Source organism: Panthera pardus, unplaced genomic scaffold, assembly GCF_024362965.1.
Source record: "Panthera pardus isolate Hobbes unplaced genomic scaffold, ASM2436296v1 HiC_scaffold_13, whole genome shotgun sequence".
Taxonomy (NCBI): Eukaryota; Metazoa; Chordata; class Mammalia; order Carnivora; family Felidae; genus Panthera; species Panthera pardus.
Genome location: NW_026526688.1, coordinates 201,503,725 through 201,526,950, shown reverse-complemented (window position 1 = coordinate 201,526,950; position 23,226 = coordinate 201,503,725). Strand labels below are relative to the sequence as shown.

Sequence of the window (23,226 nt, the reverse complement as noted above, 5' to 3'; positions counted from 1 at the left end):
AACCGGCCCTCACCGCTCGGTGCCCAGGGACAGGTAGAGCCGGCTGATGGTCTCCAGGAGCTGCCCCTCCAGCACCTTGTCCGCCACCCTGCGGGCCAGCGACAGCTGGAACTCGTGGTAGACGACGCACTGGGCCTCGCTGGGCATGACCGTGCTGTAGAAGTGACAGAGCCTCTGGACGGCAAGCAGCTGGCCTGGGCGGGGAGAACGGGAGGAAGACATCGCCGTCACGCACGGCGGTGACATCTGCAGGGTTTGAAGTCCCCTGCCGTGTGCCTGCCTCCTCCATGACTCTGGTGGGGTCAGTGCAGCGGGGAAACTGAGTCCAGACCGGCTACGCGATCTGCCCCAGGCCGCACAGCCAAGAGCACGCCGTGATGAGCCCGGTGGGGCACGTCACAGTCATGCGCTGACCGCGTCTACACGTCCCGGGCCCGGGGGTCCTGGCCAGCCTCTCCCACCGCACCGGGCTGCCTGCTTCTGCTTCACAAAACCCCTCCTGGGGTGACGGACAGGGGCTGCCTTCACCCCACGCCGACGAGGCAGGGAGCACCGGGCTGACCATGCCGCAGGCGGGCACACTGAGTCTGGGGCACACAGCGCGCAGTGGGGCTGCGATTCAAACCCAGCTCCTGGCGTTCTGGAGCCAGCGCTCCCTCGCGAAGCCAGGCTCTGGCAGAGAACGGCCGGGCGCGCTCCCCACCAAGCGGACCACCGACAAGGACACAGAAGATCAGAACTACACGGTGACCGGGGAGACCGCACATATCGCGTTCTCAGTCGCCGAATCAGCGGGCGACGCTCCGTAAATGCGAGAGCCTGACGTCTTACAGAGCGTGATCTCCGGCGACAGCGGGATGAAACCAGGAATCGGTAACGGACGGGAGTGCGGGAAATCCACGAATACGTGGACGTGACAAACGCACTGCCAGACGGCCGGGGGTCGCGGGAGACATCGCGACGGGAACCGGAAAGTACTCTGAGATGAGTGGAAGTAAACGCACGGCAGACCCTGACCCCGCGGGACGTGGGACGCGGGACAGGCGCGTCTAGAGGGACTTTCTAGCCGTAAATGCCTACCTTAGAAAAGAAGAAAATTTTCAGACGCAAAGTTTAAGCTTCCGCCTCGAGGAACGAGAAAGACAGGAGGTACCTACATCCAAAGCGAGCAAAAGGAAGGAAAAATAAAGATTCAAGAGTAAAGATAGAATAGTGACGTCGAGAATCGAAAAAACAAGAGAGAGAAACGGATGAAACTGAATGACGGATCTTTGAGAAGATTCACAAAATGGACTCATCTGCAGCCAGACTAAGAAGAAAAGGCATAAATGATCGGGATTAGCCGTGAAAGACGGGATGTTAGCACCGGCCTTTCAGAAGGGTTTACGCCAACAAAGGGCAACCCAGATACAACGGATGAACCCGGGGAGACCCAGGCTGCCAAAGCCAACTCAAAAAGGAGCAGAGTGGCCCTCAGGCTCCTCGAAGTTCAGCATGGGGCAGAGGGGACAACAGGCCTGTGAGCAGACAGGACCCGCCCGAGGCCACCGGGCACATCTGGGGACCCAGCTCTTGCTTCTTTCTGGAGATCCGCAGGGTCCCCTTCCAGGCTCCATGAGCGTCCGAGTGTTCTACAACCCTCAACGGCTCCCCAGGGCTCTCGGGAAAAATGCCAAACCGCAGCCTGGGGTCCCGGATCCCTGCCTAGCGCCCCCAGCCAAGCTGCTTGCCACCCACCACCCGAGGCACCCACCCCAAACTCTGCATCTCCCTGCATGGCCCAGCTTTCCCCAGGGCCTTTGCACGGGCTTCACCGTCTGCCTGCCCTCCATCCTATGCTTGGCTAAACCCTCCTCCACACGGAGGTCCCACTCGTCGGGACCGGGAGCCCCCGTCGTCACGATGACACCCCCTTTTGCGGCTCCCGTGACCCGGGCATCTGTTTCCCACCCTTGGCGACCGGCCCCCGTGAGGACCGCACGGGTGCCGTCTGTGGCTGGAGCCTGCCCAGAGCCTGGCGGGCGGGCTCCCACGAGAGCCGCCCCGCAGCCGGCCTCGAAGGCACCCGCAAACACCTGCGGGTTCCCGCCATTCGACGCTCTCGACGGCGGGAGAGTCGAGCGCCCCGGGCGCGCTCTGGACGGACGCGGGGAGAAGACGCGTTTCCTTTCCGCGAAGCCGGCGTGCCCGCCACTCACCTTCCAGGTGGTCCATCTCCGCGGCGACCAGAAAGGCCCACTCGTAGTAGCACTTGGCCTGCCGGGCGCGGGCCCTGCGGGCGCACAGGCGGCCCAGCCGCAGGAGCACGCAGGTGAAGTCCTGGCCGCCCTCCCCGCCGGGCAGCCGCGAGAAGAGCTTCACGGCCTCCCGGCAGTAGTGCTGGGCCAGGCCGCCGGCGCCGGCCCGCAGGCACAGGGCCCCCAGGTTGGCCAGCGCCACCGCCTGGTTCCTCCGCCGGCCCCGGCCCCGCGCCACCTGCAGGGCGCGGTAGTAGCCCTCGGCCGCCTGCCGGGTCCTGCCCGTCCTCGTCAGCGCCACGGCCGCCACGTTGGCCATCACGCCCTCCCGCTCGGCGCCGGCCACCGCCCCCTCCCGCACGCACTCGAGGACGCCCAGGGCCGCCGGGCTCCGGCCGCCGAGCACGTGCAGCCAGGCGAGCGCCAGCAGGTAGTCCAGCGCCAGGCGGCTCCCGGCCCCGGCGGCCGCCTCCGCGGCCTGCGCCATCAGGGCGACGGCCCTGCCGTGCTGGCCGTGGCCGCTGTGCAGCCGGGCCAGGCTGGCGCACAGGGGCCCGCGCAGCGCCCGGCCCGCGCCCGGGCCCAGGGAGGCCAGCGCCCGCCGGAGGTGGGGCGCGGCCTGGGAGGGCGGGCGGGGCAGGCGGGGGGCGTTGCGCAGGACCAGGTCCACGCTCCGGAGCGAGGCGCGCAGCGAGGCCCGGGCCCGCAGCGAGGCCGCCCTGACGCAGCCCAGCGCCAGGCGCGGCAGGCACCGCCGGCTGTAGGTGTCGGCCAGGAGCAGGTAGCAGTCGGCGGGCCAGGCGGCCTCCGGGGAGCCCCAGGCCTCGTGCAGGAGCAGCAGCCGCTCCAGGAAGGGCAGGGCCTCCTCCGGCTGCCGCAGGCGGGCGTGGTGCCTGGCCAGCAGGAAGCAGGCCCGGGCCTCGGCCTGCGGGCTCCGGCCGGCCACGGCCCGCCGCAGGGCGTGCGCCAGCAGCTCCGACCCGGCCTCGGTGCCGCAGCCGTGGCCGGGCGTCCCCAGCAGCAGGGCCGCAGCCTTGGGCGTCACCTGCGCGCACCTGTCTCTGTTCCTCTGCTTCAGGTGGACGGTGGCCAGGCTGCAGTACACGGCCGCCACCAGGAAGAGGTCGCCGAAGCGGCCCCCCAGGGCGCCCAGCGCCTCCTCGAAGTACACCCGGGCCTGGGACAGCTTGAGCCGGCGCACGCACAGCCGCCCCAGGAGGAAGCAGACTCTGGCGAGGGCCATGGGGAGGCCGGCCTTCTTGGCCGCCCCCCGCGCCCGCGCCAGGAGCCCGGCCAGCTCCTCCTCGTCGGTGCGGCCGCCGCACAGGGCGCTCAGCCCCGGCAGGGAGAGGTCGTACAGGCCGCGGAAGCAGGCCTTGTAGCCGGGCGCGTCCAGGAACAGCAGCAGCGAGCCCAGGGCCTCCGGGTCGGTCCGGTCGGCCCCCGCGTCCAGGCAGAAGGGGGGCTCCTCAGGGTCCGGTGGGCTCGCGCCGCCGGAGGCCGCGCAGAGACCCCAGGACTCTGGCTCCTCGGGGCAGTCCTGGCGGGATTTCAATTCTTCCAGAACGTTCTTCACCTTCTGCAGGGTCTCGCGTGGCTCTGGGTCCAGGTGAGGTGATTCTGCAAATCACCAAAACCCCCCGGGTGGATTAGAGGCCGATCTGGGCCTAGGCCGGGGTAAGGGACAGACATCCCTCCGAGCCTCGGCACCCCTGTCAGGTGCTGCCCGAGCCTCCCCTGCCCGAAGCCCAAGATTTACGCGCAACGCCGAGCCCAGCGCCTCGCACCCGGTGCGGACTCGGTCGTGGTTATGAGAATAGGGATCGATCTGGCCGAGCTTTTTGCCGAGTAACCCCTTCCGATGCTTCCTGTTTGAGAGCACCGCTCAGCGACCAGGGTCCTTTCCCCTCCAGGAAAAGCCACGTAACAGATGGACACGTCCACATTCCTGGCTGCCCCCGCCTCCGTGGGATTTCCTCAGCACTTGGGGGTCTCCTGTCGGGTGCAGGACTCCCGTGAAATCATCATGGGCCAACCAGAGCTATGGGGCAGCACGTGCTCGGAAGCCACCCCCAGAACTGATGAAACCCGCCTCGATGGAGGACAATGTTTGGGTCCCTGGTCCAGCTCTCGCCCGGGACCACGTCAGCTAGGACCCCCCGGGTCTCCACCTTCACCCTGGCCGCTTCGAGAATGTGAGGCCCACAGTTACTAAAGGGTTAAGAAGGAAAGGGACGAGGCGCTGGAGAACCTGGGGGCACCCGTACCCAAAAGTGCCCGCGTGCGGGGCTGTTGGCTTCGGATGGGGTCAGTACCCGAAGACACAGCCAACGAGCAAACAGCTACGCTTCCTGCTGGAAAAACACGAGCTTAAAGGGGAATTTGTTTGCAAGGAAAGAACCAGAATCTAAAGACTCTTCTGTTTCGAGTTCACATAAAAAATACGTTCAAAACTAACGCTCTCTTTATTTGTCCGTAAAGTCGAGGAATAAAGAAGAATTCAGTGTGGTTCAGCAGCAGACGTCTGACCTGACTAATCCGACGTGTAGGTGCGAATGCGCCCCCCAACCTCGCCGCCCCCACCGCCTCCCATCCCGGCGAGTCCTGCCCTCCTCACCCAGCAGAGGCCCGGGCTGGAGGGAGGGCCCGGAATGGCCCTGGATGTCCTGAGCCTCCCCATCGAGTACCCCAAGTGGCCCCTCCCTGTTTGCACTTAGGTGGACCCCAAAGGGTCCTCGGGCATTCAAGTCCCCAGATTCTCCCCGATGCAGACCTTCTGTGGGGCGGTCAAGATGGAGGTGTGGAGGGAGAAGGAGGGGGTCTCCCTTACCAGCTCCCAGGGGAAGAAGCAAATCTTTGAGGGGCTTCTCCAGCGTGAGACTCCAAACCCAGCCCCCCGCACCCCCTTCACCCTCCAGACCCAGCATTTCACTTTCTCAAAGCCGAGAGTTTCAGATGTTCTAGGTTTCAAGAAAAGAACCCATGGCCGAGTACAGGCCCGGGCAGTGGAGGGGACCCCCACCTTAGCTGGGGACAGAGCGGGGACAGCCACGGCCGGGGCAGTGGAGGGGACCACCACCCCCCCTTAGCTGGAGGGCTGGTGCGTTTGCAGGGACCACTACCACAGCAGGGGGGAGTTTTACCCTCACCTCATCCCCTCCCCCTGCAGGACGGACCCCCTCCCGCCTTCCCCGACGGAGGTGTGAGGTCGTCGCCCAGAGCCCCATCCGCACCCAGCTCTGTGGCTTCTGCACCCCCGGGCCCAGCCCCTTGCCCGGAGGGACGCTGCCGTGTGGGGAGAACCCACCTTGTTCTTCCAGCGGCTCAAAGTCGGCCTCTTCTAATCTGTCTGAGAAGGGAGAGAACAGAGGCATCACCCTCCGGCCAGCACCTCCAGGTCGGGGCCGTGTCGGGACGGGTGGGGACACCAGGACAGAAACACTCCAGTGACCTGAGGGGCTGCAGGGCTGGGGGGAATCCCCTGGTCAAGAGGCCAAGCCCTTCCCTAAGCCTCAGTTTCCACCTCCTGAAAATGGGCTGACGCTAATTTGCTGGGAAAAGACGTGTGAAGTGTGATGTCAACTCTGACAAATGCACAGGGTCCGGGAAGCTAAGGGGCGCCCGGCGGAAGGGGGCCCCCAGAATGTCCCCCCGAGTGGGGGGCTGACATGGGTGCTATGGTCAAATTTAAGTTTGCCTGTTTAGGAAGAGAAACCAATTTGTGGGACCTGGAAAGTTTAACTGTGTTACTGGTGGAAAAGTTCCCGATGCGCAAGTCGTGTCTGCTCCAGGGCCGTGAGGAGTGTGTGTGTGCGTGCACATACGTGTAACTGTGCTCGTGTGTGTGCATGGATATGTAGGTGTATGTGCATGTGGATGTGTGTGCTGCCTTATTTGAGTGCGCGCGTGTGTAAGTGTGTGCACGTGTGTAAGTGTGCGCGCGCGCGCGCATGTGTGTGAGCATGCGCGCGTGCGAGTGTGCAAGCGCGCGCGTGAGTGTGCGCGTGTGTGTAAGTGCGCGCGCGTGTGCGCGCGCGTAAGTGTGCGCGCGCGTGCGCACGCATGTGTGTGTGTGCGCGCGCATGTAAATGTGCGCGTGTGTGAGTGTGCGCACATGTGTAAGTGTGTGTGCGCGCGTGTGCGCGCGCGTGTAAGTGTGCGCGTTTGTGAGTGCGCACGCATGTGTGTGCGCGTGAGTGTGCGCGCGTGTGTGTGTGCACGCATAAGCGTGTGCGCACGTGTACGTGTGAGTGCGCACGCATGTGTGTGCGTGTGTGTGCGCGTGTGCTTCATATGAGTGTGCTGCGTGTGTTGTAAGCGTGCACGCACATGCCGCACGTATGTGTAAGCATGGGTGCACGTGCGTGTGCTGCACATGTGTGTGAGTGCGTGTGCACACGTGTATACTGTGCGTGTGTGTAAGCGTGTGTGCGCACGTGCATTCACCTCCGTGCACAGGATGAAGGAACCGGCTAGATTGCACCCCCCGCCCCAGGCAGTCCCCCAGCGGGTCTGTTCCTCTGTCGCCTCTGTTGCCGATGACACGGCTCCCGCCCCCGCCCCCCCTGCACGGCAGCCGACAGAGGGTCCTTCCTGAGCGCAGGGCAGCGCGGGGAGAGGGAGCAGCACCGTCTTTAGGCGCTGGTGGCCCTGGGGTCCGGCCCCGGTCCCTGGCGGTCAGGCAACCAGGCCAGCCCACAGCCACGTGAGCCCGGGCTCCTGGTCCTGTCACGGAGGGCGGTCACTGTCACCCAGGCTGGCGGAGCAGCAGCTCGTGGGCAGCGGGCCGGGCCCCGGTGCACGGCGGGCACGCCTCGCGGCCACTGCGGGCATCTCCCTGCCACTCGCCCCGTCCCCCTCTCTGCCTCTGGCCCGCTGCCGTCCCTACGGGCCCCTCAGGCAGCAGCAGCACCTGTGTGGTCACCTTTAGGTGCCCCGGGGCGGGCCTTCTTGAAGGGACATGGGGAGGGGCGTCCCGAGCGGGGCACGGAAGCCAGAACAGTCCGCGCTCCGCCGAGGGGACAGGAGCCCGAGCAGCCCCGGTGCCGGCCGGCCGGGGCTCGGGGTCTCCCGGTTCGGCTGCAGACCCTCTTGTCCTTCTGGGAACCTGCCCACAGAAACCGTCCTAAGCACCCAGGGTCTGATGCAGGTCCTGCGACGTCCCCGCGGCCAGGGGGAGGGGAGGGAGGAGCCGTGCCCCCCGCCCCCGCGGTGCCCTCACACCTACCCAAGTTGTACACGGTGCACGTGTCCGCGCCAGACATCCTCCTCAGCAACTGCCTGGCGTCCTCGTCCGAGAAGCGCCCTTCGTTGCTGAAGAACGACCTCTCTTCCTCATCGAGAAAAATCACGTTTTCCAGCCTGGAGGAAAGAAGGTGCTTTATTTACAACAGCACGTTTCCTGCCCAAGACCCCCATCTACTCTCCCGTGTGACAGACACCCCCGTCACACCTGCTCTGTGCCCGGCGGCCAGGTCACCGGGACAGAAACAAAATAGATCCGGCCCACAAGGCCCGCCTGGTCCAGCTGCAGGCAGAATGTACGTATCACACGTACGTGTGTGTGCACGTGGGTGTGCACAAGTATCTGTTACAAATGTGTGCGTGTGCACGTGTGGATGTACAGGTCAACCCCTTCGCATCACGAGCTCCCGGGCTCCCCACGACGCCCAGCACAGAAATGGGGCGCTCCTGTCCCCGCCAAGTCCGGGAGATGAAAAACGGGAAGGGGAGAAGGGAGAGAAGGAACAGGCACGTTTCGCCCGTGGGACTAAATCACCAGCGTTACGTGAAACTCTGAAACGCGCCTGGAAACTGGAAGGAGCTGTTTTGAGACGTTAAAGAAAATCTCAGAGTAGCTTCTGGTACATTCAACAGAACAGGCCCGTGTGCCTCAAAGACGTCAGTGTCCTAAAGGACCACGAGGCGAGGGAGGAGAGGCTGGTGGCACGAAGCCTGGAACTTTCTCTGGTTCTCCGGGACACGACTGGGACGCTGGCAAACCCCGAGTGTGGCCTGCAGGGCGCTGCTCCGTCACCGTCCCGATCCCAAAGGGCGCGCGGCGGTGCCCAGGCGGGCGTCCTGGCTTTAGGAGACACGCGCGGCGCCACTCGCCGGGAAAGGGGTATCCTGCTTACAACCACCCCCGACGGCGTCAGTACGAGAAGGAAAAGCGGGAGACGAATGTGACAACGTGCCAACACTTGGGTGACCGGGGGGAAGGGATTACGGGAATTTGACGCTCGTCTTGCAACCCCCCTAAGTCTGAAATTTTGCCAAAATAAAGGAAAAGAAAGGGCAGAGGCACCAGGAGGTGGTTCATGAAACAAAGGATGAAAACCCAGGGTCTGGAACAGGAAAGATGTGCAATCAGCTTTTGTGGAGCGAATGAGGGGGTCCGCGGGGCTTTCCCAGGCTTCCTGCCCAGGCCTCGGGACGTCAGGGCCAGAGGACCCCTGAAGACGGGCGTGGCAGGCCAGGTCCAGACCCAGTAAAGGCCCTGTCCCTACGCCCACCTTCTCTGGGCTCATGACTGAGGTCTTGACAATGATGCTTCAAGCCCAGGGGAACGGAATTGCCACCCAAGGATGGGCACAGCTGTGCCCACTGACCGCTCCCCCAAGGACACCCCTGCTGCTGCCCAGGGCCGCACCGTGGGGACACTCAGAATTCTCCAGAAGGGCAGGGGCGGGCATGTCACCAGCAGGGTGTGGGGGGTCCCACAGGGAGAGGAGCAGGTCCCCAGGGATGAGCCGTCGGAGACAGGGCCTGGGGGCCAGTGAGAGCCCCAGGAAAACTGGAGGGCAGGGATGGAGGGGGTGTCTCACGTAGGGGCACACGTGTCAAAGCAGACTCGTTCCGGAAGGGGCCTGATGGCAAGGGGCAGCCTTTGACATCGGCGGTCACCAGGGTCTGTGTCGTGGGGGGCCTTGAAGGCCAGGCCTAGAATCTCGAGCACCTGACTTCGGCTCAGGTCGTGATGTCGTGGTCTGTGAGTTCGAGCCCCGCGTCGGGCTCTGTGCTGACAGCTCGGAGCCTGGAGCCTGTTTCAGATTCTGTGTCTCCCTCTCTCTGCCCCTCCCCTGCTCACACTCTGTCTCTTTCTCTCTCAAATTTAAACATCAAGAAAAGAAAAGAAAAGAAAAGAAAAGAAAAGAAAAGAAAAGGAAAGGAAAGGAAAGGAAAGGAAAGGAAAGGAAAGGAAAGAAAAGAAAAGAAAAGAAAAGAAAAGAAAAGGGAGTGGCAAGGTGTATGGGGGTGAATAGTGTCCCTCAAAATTCATGTCCACCTAGGACCTCGGGAGGTGATTTATTCAATGAAGGGTCTTTGCAGATATAACCAGTTGAGGTGGGGGTCACACTGGGGCAGGGTGGGCCCTAATCCAATGACTGGTGTCCTTATAGGACGAGGCTCGGAGACACGTGCTGGGGTGAGGAGGCCGTGGGAAGACGGAGGCAGAGACCGGGGTGATGTGGCCACCAGGAGCTGTGAGGAGGGCGCCTCCTGAGGAAGTGGGGCCCTGTGGCACCTTGACTCTGGACTCCTGGCCCCGTGGGCTGGGACAGAATCTCCACCTGCTGAGCCAAGCCCCCCGGCGTGGGATGTCGTGTATTTCAGAGAACAGCCCCGGGCTGCACTTGGAGGAGGGACACGAGGGGTCCAGATAGGAGGCTGACGCCAGCCCTGGGGACAAGGGAACAGGCGCCCGGCGGTGGCGAGGGGGAGGGTCAGGGGTGCCATCCGGGACCTCGTCCACGTGTGTCACCAGGCTGCCCCCGGGGGTAGGGGAGCGGGCTCGGGAGAGGGCAGGGCCTCAGCCACTCACTCAGACACTTGGCCCTGCACACTGATGTCACTCGTGCGCACAAACCCGACCTGGCCCGAGGCCGTGTGCCGGCCCAGGCACCAGGGCAGGCCGGGCACCCGGGCGCCCAGGACCTCGATGACGTCACCGCCTCGGAAGGTCAGCTCTTCAGGCCCGGAGCCCTGGTAGTCTGCCACTGCTGAGGCCAGGCCCACGGCTGCGGAAAGGAGGCCACGAAGTCAGTGCTGGGGGCGCACCCCGGGGCTCTTGTCCAAGAACAGCTGGTCAGGGCTGCCACGAAGTGTGGCCGCTGCACCCAAGGGGCTGGACATCTAGGGGCCCCCGGAGGGGGTGCTTCCTCCGCACAGCGAGCATGGGAAACTGAGGCCCAGAGACATTAACTAACTTGGCCCAGGGCGGACGCGGCTGTAAACATACATCCCTCTCCCTCGGGGCCTCGCAGCCACTTCACAGGTATACAGGGCCCTGCCAGCTTGGGGCAGAGCAGAGAGCACTGGACCAGGAGCCCAAGTCAGAGCCCCACTCTGGCCTTTCGGGAGAAGACCCAACACCTAAGCCTCCGGACCCTCATGAGCTCACGCGGCAACATCAGCGGGAGCCTAGCCCTCCCGTCCCAGGGCCCTCTGAGGTGTCTCAAGTGCGGCCGGAGAGAAAGCAGTGCCTGATGGGTGCTCTGTGAATGGGACCCTCGGGGCTCCCCGGAGGCAGCGACGGGGACGCGGCCCGGCTTCCCCGCACCCCGTGCGACGAAATCCGGGCCAGCCGGTGGACCTCTCTGAGCTTCGTTGTCGCAGCATGAACTGCAGGGGATTCTAGCCACCCCCTCTGGCTTGGGGAGGATTCAGGGCGAGCACAGAAGCTTCCAGAATGCGGGTGCCTGCCCCTCCTTGCCCACGCCTTTCCCAGGGGAGAAAGGCCAGCGAAAGCATTTACCCATCAGCGGAACGTCCGACGTCACAGGGCCGCTCACGGAGTCGTCGATGGGGTCCCAGGCGACCCTGAGGGCCCACCTGGAGGGAGACATGAGAGGATTTCAGATGTGAGGTGAGTGGACGATGCGTAGGCGGGATAAGTCAGCAGCCCCCAGGGACCCAAGCCAATTTCACCACTTGCCACCACTATGCACATACAGGCACACACACACATCTGCCCAGGTGGGCAGCCTCAGACCTCGGCATGTGGCCGTGCCTGCAGGGAGTCCCCTGCCCCTCCTCCGGCTGGCCTCCTGAGAAACCTCCCTCCATTAGCCCGGGACGGCAGCCAAGCCATTGCCAACTATTTCACAGATTCTAAGCATCAGGTCATCATCGACTTTCTCTCTTTGCTTTGGCTGCCAGGAAGCTCCAAGCCAAGTTAACGCCCCACGCTCAGCTCCTGAGCAAGAACTGGCGTGCTACCCAAGCTTCCTCTGCCTTGGTTTTCATCTGTACAGATTTCCACATGCCTCCTTCCTACGGGTGCACGGTAGGCAGCTGGCTCCCGCAAAAGCTTTTCAGAACGAGCTAGAACACGAAGCAAGAGCTCCACGCTGCACAGTCTGGTGCCATCGAATGCCAGCCCTGCCAGGGAATGTCAGCGTCCTCGGGCAGCTCGCAGCCCTGAGGCCCAGAGCTGGGCTCACTGTCACGGCCACACACCGGAAGCAACAAACAGGGTCAGGACCGGGTCTGCCTGGAGCACCGTCCAGCCCCTCTGGCTGAGGCTGGACCAGCGCCTGGGGGCGGGGGGCGCGGTGGGGGCTCCAGGAGGCCTGACGACACACAGGACGGGACCGGCCGGAAGCGGAGACACAAAGGTCGGTACCTACTGATGAAATGGGATCAGAGGTTCCGGAGCGGCCACCGCTGCCGTGTCCTGGGAGCACGTGCCGGGGCTGGGTGCCCTAGAGTCCTCTGCCGGGGCTGCGTCTCTCTGGGGGACCCCCGCGGCTCGCCTCGGGGGCTGCGGGCCTGCGCCCCGGGGGCTGGTGGTCACTCTCACGTGGTGGTCGGGACACAGGACAAAGAAAGGGCCTTCGAAGTGACAGACAGTGGCCTTCAGTGTGGGACCCACCCGTCCCCGCCAGGCCGCACGCGGGAAGGCAGTCCTGCGGGGTCTCCCCAGCCCCGGTCTCTGCCGCCTCCCCCTGGACTGGAAGGCCGGCGCCGGCCTGGAGTCCCAGCTCTGCTCACACCTGCCCGGGGAGCCTCGCTGAACCTCAGACCCTCGGGGCCTCAGTTTCCCTTCCTGTGGTCCCCAGGGTCCTGCCTGCCGGGACCACCCCCGGGAGCCCGGCCACAGCCGGCCGGCCGCCTTTCTTCGCGTCCGCAGCCAGGGCGAGACCGGCAGCTGCGTGTTCTGTTTGCTGCTGACCCGACCCAATGACGAGGCCACCTCGGCGCTCAAAGCAAGACCGCGTCGGGTCAGGAACCCGGGATGGCGGTGCCACTTGGCAGAAACGCTTTTCTCTTCTTTCCTGGGGGCCTGGCCAGGTTTCTACCGCAAAGTGACAGGGCCTGGGCGCTTCATGGCTGGGGTGCCCCCCACCCCCCCGCATCTTCTCCCTGCACGAAGCCCCCGTCCGTCCCGGCGTGCACGCCGGGGCCTCCAGGACCCTCCTGCGGCCCGTGGCCCCCGTGGCCCCAGCGTGGTGTGCCCCCGGCCGACGTCACCGTCACCATGCAGCGCTCACCCTCCTGGGCGAGGAGGATCTCCTGTGTCCGTGTCAAGGCCTCCTGGTCCACGTGGACTTGGATGGTCGTCTCCTCGTCTTCGCTGGGCGCGAGCAGCCAGAAGGCCTGGTCCACGAGCAGGTTTTCCAGGCAGTGGTGAGTGAAGCCTGGGGGCCAGACGGGCCTGGTGAGCGGCAGGCCCCAAAGGGAGACACGGAAACCTTCACAGGCCGGCGCGGGGGGAGCCCTGCCCTGCCCTGGGGCCTCGCGGTGCCGTCTACAACCCAGGCAGCCCCGGGTCTGACCACCTGGGCTGTGAGTGGACCGGCCGTGACCGTGGGCGACACACTGGCCTTCTGTGACCCTCAGTCTCCTCGTCTCTGAGACGGGACAAGAGCCTTCAAGGTCAAGTGTGCTGGGGGTTTGGCACAGGCCCCGCTCAAGGTGTGCAAGATGCCGTTGCTCTCATTGTCCACTCTGTCCGTCCTCAGACCCAGGTGGTGGGGCGAGGTCCCTGAGAGGACGCGGCCAGACCCTCGCGGATGCCTCCCGGAGGGCTGGGGGCGCTTTAGAGCCCTTTGGATGAGCTGGAAATAACCCGGTCTGCGCTCAGCCAGTCTGAGCTCAGCGTCCCCCGAGGTCTGGCCGTGCAAAGCTACCACACGGTGCAGCGCCGGGAGGAACTCGGGGCGCGGCCCAAATGTGGGCACAGACGGGCGTGCCTCTGTGCCCCCACCCATCACGCCATTTCCCCCCCGAGAGCAGGTGAGCGAGCCCCACTGCCCAGGCCGTCGTGAACAACCCTAACCTGAAGCCCGATCTATGACATAACATGCTAGGCGTGTGACAAGTGTCCTCCGGGGGGGGGGCTCCCCATAACCAGCTCTGGGAAGGTCACCACCTTACCAAGAGCGTGGTAAGTGGAGAACTTCCAGATCTCTTCGAAAGTCTTAAACGACACCACAATCCGGTCCTGGTCACTGTGGATAGACAGCAGCCTGGCCGATAACTCCTTATGGGGAAGAAACAGTCCCGGGGGCCGTCAGGCATCCGACGGCCAGGAGGAGCCAGCCGTGGCTCCCCAGTGCCTCTGCCCAGCCCTGCTCCTTCCCTGAGCCCCTGGGGGCTCAGACTCTGGGCCCTGCTCTCGGTGACTCCGCACCAGGGACAGCAGGCTCTCGGGCAGGCTGGGCTCTCAGCCCCGTGCAGCCCCTTGTCTCTCCCAGCCCCTCCCGCGGCACTGATGCAGACGTCCACACTCACCCTGCACCCGTCTCCTCTGACCCCCGTCCCGTGAACTAACTCCCCTGCTGGTGATGGGGCATTGGAATAACACCAGCGGGTACAAGGCACAGCGTCGTGTGTCCTGGGGAAGGGGAGCTACCAGGGCTCCACCTGACACGCTGACAACGGAAGCCACTCTTCTAATCTGGAGCCCGACCCTCAGTAAGCGGCCCGCGGGATTCGGCCGCTTGCCTGGCCCCACGAAGGGCGGCCAGTCCCGGGGCACCGCGCTCGTGCTCGCGTGCCGTCTGGACCTCCCCCTCCTCCCGGGGCCACCCCTGGCCTCTGTCCCCGTTCTCAAGCCCGGAGCCCCTGCTCCTTCGCTCCCGCGGGCTCGTTTTCCACCCAGAGGAGCCAGACTCACCCCCAGCACGCTGGCCACTTCGCGGCTGTCATTTTCCAGCAGGCGGAGCCGGGCCCGCATTGCCTGCTGCAGGCTGGGGTCTGGAAGCCCCGTCTTCCTCCGCACGGCCAGCAGCTGCAGGGTCAGGTCTGGAAGGGGCCAGCGCCCAGCGAGCACTCAGCAAAGTCACGGGGGTCACCGTGACCTCCAGCCCTGACCTCTCCCACCGCCGAGCTCCAGAAGGGGGCGTTCGAGTGTCAGCGGACACCCGCAGGCACCCCAGAGCCCACCGTCCTGCCCCCAAACTGACCCTTCCGCCTCTGTCCCATTTCCAGAAGGGCCCCCAGCCCCCACCCTGCAGACCAAGGACACCTCCCTGCACCACACGGCACGAGGGTCCACCTCGTAAAACCAGCTGTAAAACCAGGCCCAACCCACCGTGGCACCCCTCCCCGGGGCCCCGGGTCACGCCCCCCGCCTCCAGACCATCCTCTGGTCCACGGAGAGCCGGGGGGTCCCTGACACTGAGCTCTGGCTCGCTGTCTGCCCCAGCTCTCGGCACCCCCCCCAGGCAGTGCCATCCGGTGTCCTGAAGGGCGGCCGCCAGCCATGCGGGGCCGTCGAGCTCTGGAAATGTGGCCAGTGCATCCGTGGGAAGTAGATTTTAAATTTTATTTAAGTTAAATCGGAACAAAAGCTCCCCCCCCAGCCTCTTCTGTCCCTCCCATCTAGCCTGCGGCCTCTTGGCTGCCCTAGGACATCAGGACATCCCCCACCCTGCCCCAGGGCCTTTGCACTCACCACATCCTCCACCTAAAGCACTCTCTCCCAGATCAAATCCTGGCCTGCCTGCCTGGCTGCCCTACAATTCAGATCTCGGCTCAAGTGCCCCAAGCCCACCCCCACCCCTGTCCTCCTAAGAGGCCTCCGAACCAGGCTACGGAGATCCCCAGGGCATGGACTGCTCCAAGGAGGTGGAGGGGGATGATGCCGGAGGAGAAGAGAGGGGGAAGGGACAGGGAAAGGTGGGGGCGGAGAAAGAGAAGAAGGGAGATGGGGAGGGGAGTACAGGGGAAGGGAGGGGAGAGAAGGGCGGTATGGAGACTTCTGGAACCTGGCATCGGCCCCACTCCCCCAGCAGGAAGCGTGGCCGACATTTCACAACTGGTTCTAAGATGTGCCCCTGCTCCCGTAAGAGGGCGGGACCCAGAAATAATCTGCCGCTTGCTCAACGCGCCCGGTCATCCCGAGTGACCACAGGCAGAGCCGGCTGCCCGGAAGGAAAGTCGGAAGAGGAGGGTGGTGAGGCAAAGGTGAGCCGCCACCGCTGGGGGTCAGGAGCAGGGGCTCAGGGGTAGGGGGCTTCTGCCCGCCCCTTCCCCCCCCCCCCCCGCCACCCAGGGCTGCCTCCCGCATTTGCGCCCCGCAGAAAGCCCCCTGGCCCTCGGGGCCCCCTCCCCAGAAGTCAGTCCTCGGCCGCCGCTCCCAAGGGCCCTGCTCCTTCCTCTGCGTCCCTAACCCGGTCATGTCCCACCTGTGACGCCTCCCCAGAGTGTCACTTCCCCTGCATGTGGTCCAGCCTACTGGGCCGTGTCCCCTCCTCGGGCAGATGCAAACACAGACTCCGCAGGAGCCCTTTCCAAAGGCAGACAAACTCCAGCCTTCGGGCCCCAAGTGGAAATGCAGAGTCCTGGGCCCTCCCCCAGCGGGGCTGGATGGGAACCTGGGCACGGGACCCGGCCGTCTGCATCTAGGCAGTCTCCCTACCCCCACAGGGATCCTCAGGCAGGAAGTCTGGGGACCACACTTTGAAAATCACTGGGTTAGGGGCGCCTGGGTGGCTAAGCGTCTGACTTCAGCTCAGGTCATGATCTCATGGTCCGTGAGTTTGAGCCCCGCCTCGGGCTCTGTGCTGACAGCTCGGAGCCTGGAGCCTGCTTGGGATTCTGTGTCTCCCTCTCTCTCTCTCTCTCTCTCTCTCTCTGTCCCGCCCCTGCTCACACTCTGTTTCTTTCTGTCTCAAAAATAAATAAACATAAAAAAAAAAAGAAGAAGAGGAAATCTCTGCGTTAGACTTTCCTGAACCCGCAGGCCATGGGACAGTGAGGGTGGGCGCAAGGGGGGGCACCCAGGGACCCCACATTCACGTCCCCACCCACACTGAACCCTGTGGCGCCATGTGGCATGTGAGGACATCTACCTGTGGGGCAGGTTCCCATCTGGCCGGGAGGGGTCCCAGCAGCCGGCCCAGAGCCGCCAGGGGCCGGGGAGGCATCTGTAACACAGCAGGTTTGGGGGTCAAGGTCAGAACAGGCACAAACCCCCCAATAATTCTGGAGGAAAAGAGGTGTGTCCGCACACCTGCGAGGGGACGAGGACGGGGCGGGTGTGAGGGTCTCCCTGTGCTGTGCGACAAACAGCACGAGTGTTGTCTTGCTATGCCGGAGTCTAGAAAGTTCTCACCGGCTAAAACCAAGGTTTCGGCAGAGCCGGCTCCTGCTGGAGGCTCCGGGGAGTGGGATGGGGGGGGTGGTCTGTCTCCAGCTCGTCCGCCCCCCTCGATCTCTGGTTCTTCCTCCAGTCTCAGAGCCAGGATCCCGGCAGCCTCAGTGACTCTGATTCTGACCCTGAGGGTTTTTTTTTCCCATCTCAGGATCCTCGACTTACCCCCACCCCTAAAATCACGTCTGCCATACGTTCTGGGGATCAGGACGTGGACTTCTTTGGGGCCACCGTTCTGCTGACCCCAGAGGAGAGGTGACAGCCCGGAAGGAACCCAGAGTCCGGGGCAGACAAGGCTGTGTGCTGATCAGTCTGCAGCAGTCGCTGACCGAGGGTGAACCGCGCCCCCTCGGCCTCGTGAGGTGAGCAGGGCACGGCTGACGACCCGGCTAGGGTTGTGGACGCACCCCGAAGTGCAGGGTCGGTGGAGGGGGCTCACGCAGGGCAAGCCCCCTTTGGGAGACCCCCAACGGGCAGCCAGGCAGGGGACCGGGAGGAGGGAGGAGACGCGAGGACAGGGGAGCCTGGGGAAGGGCAGGAGGCACAGGCCGTCCCTGCCTCGGGGAGGGTCTTTCCCCTCCTTCCCTCATCTCCAGAGCCCAAGGAGGTAGACAGCGGGGTCCTGGAGATCACCTCGCCACCCCTCAGGTTCCCAAGTGGGGAAACCGAGGCCCAAGTCAAGCCAGTGACAATCAGGATTACACCAGGGCCCGGGCAGGAGCACGGCCATGCTTCTCAGAACAGCCTCCTGAGCCCACGTCTCTGGGTTCATCTCCCCCCCCCCCCCCCGAAAGAGGCCCTGCCTGGTCCTTGCCCGGTCCTTCCTGGCCACTGGGCCCCTCCCAGGGCGTCCTCCTCAGAGGAATGGGCTGTCCCATCCTGAGCAACCCCAGGGCTTTATGTCCTGAGGACAAAGCAGGACTGTGGGAACGCAAAGGTTTGTAACAGAGCCATTCGTCGAGGTGCAGCCGTTCTAGAACTTTCCCAGCCCCCTTCCCCTTCGCCACGCCAAGTTCTGCTATCGCGGACACGCACCCCTGGAGAAACACTAGCTGGGCCCCCGTCTCTCGCAGGGTGAGAGGGCACTCACTGGGCACGGGACTCTGTTTCGACCCACACTCTGGCCGCAGACACGGCTCCGTCCGCGGGCGGCTGGACAACAGGGAGGACGGTCCGAGCTGTACTCACCACCTCTGACCACCGCCTGGGCTTCCTCGGGCCCCACGCGCTCCCAGGCGACCGACGAGCTCACGGCCACTCTCTGGACCTCGTGGCCGCGGCCACCGCCTCCCGAGGGCCCCGCAGGCCCCCTCCCCATCGGGGCCGGCCCCTCGCCAGCCGCGTCCCCTGGGCCCTCCATGACGGGCGGCGGCACCATCAGCACCGGGGGCTCCGCATGCCCGCTGGCCGCTGTGGGGAGAGCAGAGGGTGGTGGTCAGCGCTGAGGCCTCTCCGGGAACACGGGTGCCCACGGAGAGGCCGCCACAGGGGCCGGGGTCAGGAGAGAAGCCTCCGCTTTGCCCGGGGGGTGTCTCCGCTTCCTTTCAGAGGTCTGTCCGTCTGTGCGTCACCGCTTCCCCGGCTAGGACGACCCTCCGAACCCCCAAGCCCCCAGCCACGTGCTCTTCCCGACACACGTGCGGCGTTTGCCCGGTGATGAGGCCAACACCGGCCTCGCCTGCAGGTGGACAGACGGGGGCCCGTTCTTGCCGGCCCACGGGCCACTAGGAAATAGCTCAGAGCCTGACCCGTCCTGGTGCTCGAACATCCCTGCAAGCACTGGATGGATGTGTGGGAACAGGGAGCAGAGAAGTCCTCGTGGGGCACCCGGCACCTTGCATTTGAGATGGGTCCCCCCTCGTGTTCCGTCCAGCCAGAGCTGAGACGGACTCCCCCAGAGGCAGCCACTCGGGTCCCACTCGCACAAGCCTCAGTGTCGCTGTGATTCTGGCCCCGGGTTCCCAAGAGATCCTGTTGCCCCTTACAGCGACCCCCTGGGCTCCAGCTGGCTCAGCGGGCTCGGCCGGGGCTCTCATGGGGCCGCTGGAACGCGGTCCCATCCCACTGGTCAGGAAATGGGCCAGGTTCCGGGCCGCCTCGGAGGAAAGGAAGCAGGTGGGGGACGGCAGGGAAGGAGGAAGTGGCCGAGGCAGAACCGAGGTGGATCGGGCCACTGCTCCCCACCCCGGGTGCCCTTGGGCCTCCCAGCCACCCTCCCCCCCTCCCCCCCCCCCCACCAGGAGCTGTCATCATGCTTCACTCGTGCCTGGGGTCACAGATGAGAGGCTGTTACAAATGGACACACGGTGCTCCTGGGGTGGGAGCTCTGTCACCACTCAGGACACAGGGCAACAGAGTCCCCTTTCCAAAGGAAGGGGGGGGGGCGGTGGCAGGGCCAGGGCTGAGGAAGGGAGGGGAGGACTCCCAGCTGTGGCCATTGGGACCGGGTGCAGCCAGGTCTTGGGGACACAGGTGGCAAGGGATGGCCCTGCTCGGTCACGTTTCACATGGAGGTCGGTGAAACAATGCTAGGACGCACAATTAAGGGAATCCCCCTTATTTCGGGCCTCCCTGATCCCTGATGATGAGCTATGGGATTTCAAGCCAAAGCCGGAACAGGCCGGCGGGAATCCCCTCTGCACAGAGCACACAGAGACAGGAAAACACCCCCGGCCCCCCTCTCCGGGGACAACAATGCCAGTGTGGCTTCCTCCCGGCCCATCCCCTTCCCGACGGATGCTGGGGAGCAGGGCCCGGGCAGCGGACAGAGAACTCGGAGGCAGCGGCCTGGACAGCCCCACCGGCCCCCGGCCCTGCCTCCCCAAGGCACCTGCTGCCCATGGCAGGAGGCAGGACGCACACTGGGGCAGCCGGGGAGGCGCCGTGGGTCTGGGGTGCAGCACAGATGAGGTGAAGGCCCCCAGAGGCGTTGAGCACCCCCACGAAAGCTGAGGAGCCACTGAAGCGTTTAAAGCCCGGAGTAGCGGGTTTGGTTCTGTGCCTTGGAAAGTTCCCTCTGGCCCTTGTGCAGAACGAATTGAGGAGATGGAGACAGGGCCGCCCTGGGCCTTGGGTTTATTTCCTCCCCTCAAATTTTCACCAAAAACAAAGGGGCAGCTGGACCTTTACTAGACCCAGTGTGGAATATTTTCACAACTATTTACAGAACCCCATCCGCTCAAAGCCCCTGTTCCCGCCTCCCTCCAGACTCCCCAAACCCGAGGACTGGAGAGCGAGCCGGGTTCCCAGAAAGCCACCCGCACGTGACAGGGCTGGTTCCGGGGCAAAGAGAGCTCTCCTGACGCTGGAGGTGAGGGGAAGGGCGCCGGGCAGCCAGGAGGGGCGCAGGGGGAGGTGGGGACCGCGTGTGGAGGGGCTGACAGGTGGCCGTCCACGTTGCCAACGGCACGGTGGGGCAGAGCCCCAGAGACAGCCAGGCGTCCAAAGTCGCTGCAGCCCTGCTGTCCCAAGGGGGGCAAAGCATGAGTAGCCTCACAGCTGGGCGAGTGGAGAGCGAGGGCGGGGGCCCAGACCTCAGGCTCCCACCCCCTGACCCCAGGGGACAGGCCGACCCCTCCCGCCTTGTGCTCCTCCCAAGCTGAACAGGACGCGCAGGGTCACCGGTAAGGCCCCCACCCGCCCTCCTTCCTGGCCTTGGGGATTAGTGGTCAGGGCTCCCGTGGGAGCCCCTGCTCGGCCCCCGACACACTCAGTCCAGCCACACGTGTCCTCCACGGGCTGGGTACCAGCAGGCGTCCCAGGGGCACTGGGCAAGCGGTGGCGGCTCGGCCGGCGGCCACCCACGCCCCAGGCTCCTGGACGGTGACTCGGGGTGGGGGGGCGTGGGCCTCGGCCCCCAGGGGCTTTGCCCGGCCCACCGCCCCGCGGACCCTCTGTTTCATTCCCCGAAATGCTAGAGCCACTCCTGCCGGGGCCTTCTCAGCCCATTCCAAGCCAGGATTGCCTCTACAATCCGAACGACAAAGGCGGAAAGAAGGAAAAGTCAGAACGGCCACAATAGCTGCAGAGGCAGGGCTCCCGGGTTTCTGGTGCCCCTCGTGTGGCCTTGCCAGACAGCCCCTCACTACGGGGAAACAAGGACCCTCCCCGCCCTACAGGGACCAACACTCCCCCAACAGCCCAAGGCCCCCAAGGCTTACAGAGGCGATGCCCCTGTCCCTCCTCCAACCGGGACCTGATTCCCATCTGAGGGGCACAGCCTGGCGGGGGGGGGGGCAGGAGGCACCTGACCCAGGGAGCAGCCAGCACCCCACCCCCCCGCACACGGCCAGGCCCCGCAGCCCCTCCCCTCTCCAGGGATGCTGCCAGGGCCCAGGGGAAGAAGCCCACTGGGGTCTGCAGTCACCCAGGGCCGTCTCCACACAGCCTCGTCACTCAGGCCCTGGTGCCTGCACCCCCTGCTCCCCGCGCCGTCTCCCTCCTCGAAAGCACGAGGCCCCCTCCGCATCTTCCTGGATATGGCTCCGCGTGCCGACCGCCCGCCCCAGCCCCCAGCCACGTCCAAGCCCCAGTTGATTTCTTTCCCTCCTCGCCTCACCAACTCTGCTCCCCACACCTGCTCCCGCACCGCTGCCCGCCACAGGTGGATGTCAGGACCGGGGTGCTCAAGGGGCTTTGAGGTCAGTCCACCGTCCTTCTGCCCTTCCATTGCGAAGCCCACGCAGGGCCCCAGGCCTCCCACCCCGCCGGCCACGTCACCCTTCAGGGGACAGGTCCGCGTCCCCACCTTGGGTACAGGAGGGGCCCCGGCAGCCGGATGTCAGCCTTTCGTTCTGCCAGCCTCTGCCCGCGGGTCAGGACTCGCCCGTCCGTGTGTGCGTCCGGGCCCATCGTCCGGGCTCCCGGCAGCCTCAGGGACAGCTTCCTGAGGAAAGGGGAGGCTTCCTGGGCTCACAGACCCTCCCCCCTGCTCAGTGATGGATGTGCCCGAGCAGGCGGGGCCCCCAGTGACAGGCCTCAGCCCGGGGTTCCTAGTCGCGGCCGGAGATGAGGAAGTGAGCCCAATCTCTGCCCGGAGTTCCCTCCCCGCCGGTTCCTATAATGGCCTTGCCTGGCCTCACAGGCCGTGGCTCCTGCCGTGGACGCGGCTCCCACACTGCCGGGGCCACTGACCTGCGGCCCTGGGGGGCTGCTCGCTGGTCACCATCAACGGCAGACTCTCCCTTCCGGCCTTTCCCTCTCTGTTCGGTGTATCTGGGACAAACCCAGGGGGCACCTGCTGGGTCCGCAGCAGCCCCCAGGCCCTGGCCAGCGCCCAGCCCAGGAGGGGGGAGTGTGGCCCCAGAGCACAGACACGTGGGGTCGATGGGCCGGGAAAGCCTTCGTGCCCCCCTCAGCCCACCCGGAGGGTGAGAACGAAAACTCGCGCCTCACGGGGACGTCGACCAGTAAACAGATGGTACTCCAGGGTGGCAGCTGGCACTTAATAAGTGTGGGTTTAGCAGAGGGCGAGGTCGTACCCTTCCAGCCCGGAACACGTTCAGGGAGGTCTGGTCGGAGCATTCGCTGGGCTCGTACTGAACAAATACCTTGTGGGCCCACACAGACCTTGTCCAAGCTCCAAGAAGCATCTCTTGACAGCTGTCTGGTCACCCCGGGACTGGGGTGACCAGTGTCCCCCAGATTCGTACCCACCAGGGAACCTCAGAAGGCGTCTTATAAGAAGAGGAGGGACACAGACAGACAGACACGGGGTGGGGGCCGTGTGACCACAGAGGACAGACGGAGGATGAGGCCCACCGCCCAGGAGCGCCTGGAGCCCCAGGAAGAGGCGGGAAGTTCCCTCCCCTGGAGCCCCTGGAGGGAGCTGGACCCTGGAGACACCTTGATTTTGGACTTTGGGGCCCTGGACCGCGAGAGAGTCAAGTCTCATCGCCGGCCGCCGCGTGTGGGGCTGTGTCACGGCCGCCCCGGGGAACTAATTCACCTGTGACCCCCGCGCCTGCTTTCTCTGCCAGGGGCAGGATGGAGCTCACCCGCGTCATGGGATTTTGTGAGAATCAAGTCAGAACGGCCCATACGGGACGCGTCGTGGTCACCGACAGCGGTGCTGACGTTCTGAACAGACACTACCCCGAAGTGCTAACCAAGCACGGCCGTTTAATCGTCGTGACAACCGGGGGAGGGGGGGAGGGGGCTGCCACTGTGCCCTTTTCACAGGTGGCCAACCTGAGGCTTACAGCCAGGGACCCGGCCCTGCCGGGGTTGGGGGGGGGAGCACACATGGGATTCGAACCCAGAGGAGCTGAGTGCAGCACCTGTCTCGGGCCCCCGCCCCGCCTCCCGCCAGGAGTTCAGCCACAGAGCTGGGGGTCCTGGGGCGCCTGGAGGGGTCACTGGACGCCGGGAGAGGGTCTCAATTGG

The 23,226-nt window shown here is 65.0% G+C and overlaps 1 protein-coding gene across 7 annotated transcripts in view; it reads right to left on the bottom strand.

Moving 5' to 3' along the window:
• Positions 1–23,226, bottom strand: part of SH3TC1 (SH3 domain and tetratricopeptide repeats 1) — a 47,939-nt gene that overhangs the window by 9,217 nt on the left and 15,496 nt on the right. For 3 of the 7 annotated variants that reach the window (XM_053901730.1, XM_053901728.1, XM_053901729.1), the window contains exons 2-14: positions 18,031–18,252; positions 16,541–16,615; positions 14,362–14,489; positions 13,620–13,725; positions 12,734–12,880; positions 11,870–12,074; positions 10,996–11,072; positions 10,063–10,258; positions 7,465–7,598; positions 5,545–5,586; positions 4,505–4,588; positions 2,199–3,857; positions 14–194 (exon numbers count right to left, since the gene is read on the bottom strand). In XM_053901730.1, the coding sequence (XP_053757705.1) occupies positions 14–194; positions 2,199–3,857; positions 4,505–4,588; positions 5,545–5,586; positions 7,465–7,598; positions 10,063–10,258; positions 10,996–11,072; positions 11,870–12,074; positions 12,734–12,880; positions 13,620–13,725; positions 14,362–14,489; positions 16,541–16,615; positions 18,031–18,220 (3,224 nt within the window). In that variant the 5' untranslated portion in view covers positions 18,221–18,252. Of the gene's footprint in view, positions 1–13; positions 195–2,198; positions 3,858–4,504; positions 4,589–5,544; positions 5,587–7,464; positions 7,599–10,062; positions 10,259–10,995; positions 11,073–11,869; positions 12,075–12,733; positions 12,881–13,619; positions 13,726–14,361; positions 14,490–15,141; positions 15,645–16,540; positions 16,616–18,030; positions 18,253–21,589; positions 22,730–23,226 lie in introns of those variants that run through there. The other 4 variants (XM_053901731.1, XM_053901732.1, XM_053901733.1 and 1 more) reach the window with 4 other exon arrangements.